This window comes from Myotis lucifugus, unplaced genomic scaffold, assembly GCF_000147115.1.
Source record: "Myotis lucifugus unplaced genomic scaffold, Myoluc2.0 scaffold_120, whole genome shotgun sequence".
Classification (NCBI taxonomy): Eukaryota; Metazoa; Chordata; class Mammalia; order Chiroptera; family Vespertilionidae; genus Myotis; species Myotis lucifugus.
The window spans coordinates 3,263,393-3,267,212 of NW_005871168.1; the positions used below are offsets into that span (position 1 = coordinate 3,263,393).

Below are 3,820 nucleotides of genomic sequence, written 5' to 3' on the forward strand. Positions count from 1 at the left end.
AAAAATTAAAAAAAAAATCGTTCTTCTTCCCCAGTAAAAGAGAAAAAAAAACCAAAACAAAAGGCACAACTAAGAGAAAAAGGCCAAGAAAAAACTTCACTACAACTAATAAAAAACCCACACAACCCCCCCGTGCGGCGCCCCCCCCCCAAAAAAAAAATAAAAAAAAAAATAACAAAGACAAAAATAAAAAATAATCAAACACAACAATAAACATAAATAATAAAATTCCCCGCTCCCTTTTCTCGAAACAAATACTAATCAAGAGGCATAAAGTGGGAGGCGGGGACGGCCTATTTTATGCTTTCTTAACCATATAAACAAACACATTATTTCTACCCATCTTCTCAACGGCCTAATAAAATTCTGGCTTATTAAAATGCAAGGGTAAAATGATGTTATTGCTTCCATAAACAAACTATAAGTAATCTTTATTTTGAAATAATAACCACCACAAGGAACACTAAATATGGACAAGAATGATCATGTGTTACAAAACAAATAGGCTTATGTTTTCTGACAGCTATTTTGATTAAAAAATTAAAAATTGATGGAATTTATGGCTATTAAAATTTACTTATTTTCTATTTATGTTTAAACCTACTAAGATATTAATTTTTCGAGCCCACCATTTCATCGTCACACAGAGCCATCCGGAATTCTACAGAAAACTGGAAGCTGTTGCTCTGTCATCAAAGCAATGCCCTAGTCTGCTGGCACCAACGGCGGCTAGGCTGGAGGACGGCCAGTGGGCAGCGTTCCCACTCTGTCTGCAGTGTGAATGTTCTCCCCCCACAACATCTGGAGAAGCAGGAAGGTGTTTGCCCACTTCTTTACGATGGGGCTTTCTTATGACTGTTATATCATCTGACTCTGAAAATCTTCTGCTATTACAACGTGCTTTAAAATAGAAACATTGGTTCCATCCCCCAATTTTTTTTTGTTCAGAAAAATAATTGGTATATCTCATCATATCTGAGTAACATTTCTCAAACAGAAAAATAAATCCTACAGATTACCTTTCCTTATTACATGATACTGCATTCCAATCTGACACATTCGGAAAAAGCAGCAGCATTCAATGGGTAAGAAAAACAGCCTTTGGAAAATAGCAGCGGCTTCTATGTAAAATGGCTAAATTGCTACTTACATGTGTGTGTGTGTGTGTGTGTGTGGTTTTTATTGATTTATTTTTCTCTCTTGAACAGAATTTCAGATTTTATTCTATGGAGGGTCAAGGCTGAAAAACCTATTTTCACAAGCAGTTACCTGCCTTCAACTGTTTGTTGACTGAAAGTTTTATTTCATGTTCCAGACTCTTTTATCTATGGTTACCCTAAGAGCACTTCATCTTCTGAAAGTTAGCCAAGCAGACCTATTCTTTTATTCCTAACACACCCTTTGTGTTTGCTGGGCTTGTGAATTCCATGGCTATTGGTGCAAGGTTAAGGTGGGTAGCTGTGGGTTTAATGGAGACAGTCAGGAGAGGTTTCACGCAAGCGGCCAGATGGGCTTAACAGAATACAATGCAGCGTGACTAGTGGATTAAAACAGCCGATCTACCTCTCAGGCTTTGCCTCACAGCAGCTGAGGCTATACTGAGATATGGAAAAAACCTGGAGCACATTTATGATTTCAAGCAAACCATTTGTCCCGTAAATCCTATGATTTAAATCGTAAAACTAAAATTCCAATTCATCTTTGAAAACCCAGGACTATAAGTCGTATGTTATCAAAATAGGTAAATGACATCAACAATAGGGTTATCACAATGTAACTCATAAATTCAATTTTAATAAGTTAATACTGATATTTCACAAACCTGGGCAACAGTTTGAGTAAAAAAAAAGTCCATATTTAAACTGTTTTCCCTCATATCTTATATAACACTGTAATTTTGCAATAAATGAACCAGAAATAAATCATGAAGCTATTTTCACATAAAAGTTTTATATATCAGCACTGTTTTCAAATGCACAAAGTATAAAAGGTAACCCAAAAAAGCAAATGCTGGCCCATGGTTGTGGCAGACAGCAAGCTATCCATTAAGGGTGTGAGTGGGACTCCCATAGACTGGAGTTGTTGAGAGGTAGTTCCCTATCCAGTGACTTCTTTCTGTGATGTGCCCATTTATCTATTTGGAATCATATGGCTGCGTTATGGGCAGGAGCCATGGGCACCATCTCCAGACCTGCACCATTAAACCGTCCCACAAACTGTGTTTCAATACTTCCTTTCTGCTCACCCAGGATCAACCTTGGAAGCCTCCTCAGCCATGTATGTTTGGAACGGAGTCGCTCCCCACAGCCTTTGGACTGCAGGTGGACTTCATTGTGTTATGCAACCAGAATTCTGCAAGTGTGTCTGTTACAGCAGCTAGCACCGTCTTAACAATGGAACATCAATAAGTTTCCAAAGCAAATGGAAAGTTCCTTATGTTCAGCATTAAAGTTTATTCAAAGCCAAATGTTTCTTAATTTTGTTGAGAAATAATTTTTAGGATACATCAACATTATCAACATGCAAAAATACTATGTACTTATTTGTTAAGTATAAAGATTCATATATCTGATCCTTTTTCATAATTTAGCAACTGACAAAATATTATTAATGCCTAACTTCTGATCTGGAACAATCTAACACAAAGTTGACATATACTTCTCAGCATCTTTCACAAATTAAATGTCGCCTCTTAATATATGACCCTCCCCTCTTCCCTTTCCATTTACAATAGTATTTTGTGGCTGTTTTTGATGTTTGTTTTAAATTATATTGGTAACCACTTCCTAATTTGTATCTTATTCCATGCCACATTTTCTATAGTGAATTTTTGTAATGAAGGATTTTGTCAGTTTTTTTCCTATTCATCTTTTAAAGCATGCACTTAACTTGATAAATAATTATCATATAAACATATTTAAATGTACTCTGGCATCTCAATCTACATTTTGTTATAAGAAGCAACCATAATTTTAAATAGACGAAAATGGTAAATATAAATTGCACAATGCTATAAACTTCTAATACCTAGTATAAGCTTTACATGGAAGTTTGTTTTATTTTAATCCAAATAATTGCAATTTTCATGATGGTGTACATTGTGTCTTGTTCACTGAGGTACCTTTGGTGCTCAATTGTATTTTTTGACTAGATGAGAAAATTTAATAGGACAGGATTAGGATCATACTGAATACTGAGTGTTTTGCTTGGAAAATCATTTAATGTGCGCTTGGATAAATTTAAGGTTAGTTGTCCTATATATTAAATCTAACACCATCATATTGTAGCTGCATTGCCACAATCCACATTCTATTCAACTTACAATGGTGGCTCCCCTACATAAAAATAAATAAATAAGTAAAAAGAAGAAGAGGCCAAAGGGAAGAGTGATATATGCTCTCAACCTGGATCTGCGCCAGCACTTACCTAGTTGGATAAACTGTGGCTCACTCTTCACCCCCGGCCCAGCCCCAGTGCTGGCTGCCACCTCCACACTGTACCGGATCCCGGGGACCAGCGAGGGAATGACCACAGAAAATGTGGAACCATCCACCGTCTTGTTTATATGGTAACGAGTTTCATTTCCCAAACACCAAACCTGTCAGAAGAACACAATGAATGTTAATCTAGCAAATTCTTTAAGTTAATGCAAAGATCAACATAGTATTGTGGTTTTAGATCTAGTCAGAGTTCAGATCTATCATGAACCTAATTCGGGAGTTTCCAAAGTCTATTTTGTCTAGGATCTAGTTCTCAAAAGACTCTTCTGGCAAACCTAGTGTAGTAGAATCTTCAGACCTCTTAAAACTTTCTCAAATAC

At 36.3% G+C, this 3,820-nt stretch overlaps 1 protein-coding gene across 3 annotated transcripts in view; it reads right to left on the reverse strand.

Moving 5' to 3' along the window:
* ROBO1 (roundabout guidance receptor 1) overlaps positions 1 to 3,820 on the reverse strand; it is a 436,624-nt gene that overhangs the window by 57,520 nt on the left and 375,284 nt on the right. For all 3 annotated transcript variants that reach the window (XM_006093709.3, XM_006093708.3, XM_014460003.2), the window contains exon 17: positions 3,427 to 3,598. In XM_006093709.3, the coding sequence (XP_006093771.1) occupies positions 3,427 to 3,598 (172 nt within the window). The remainder of the gene's footprint in view (positions 1 to 3,426; positions 3,599 to 3,820) is intronic.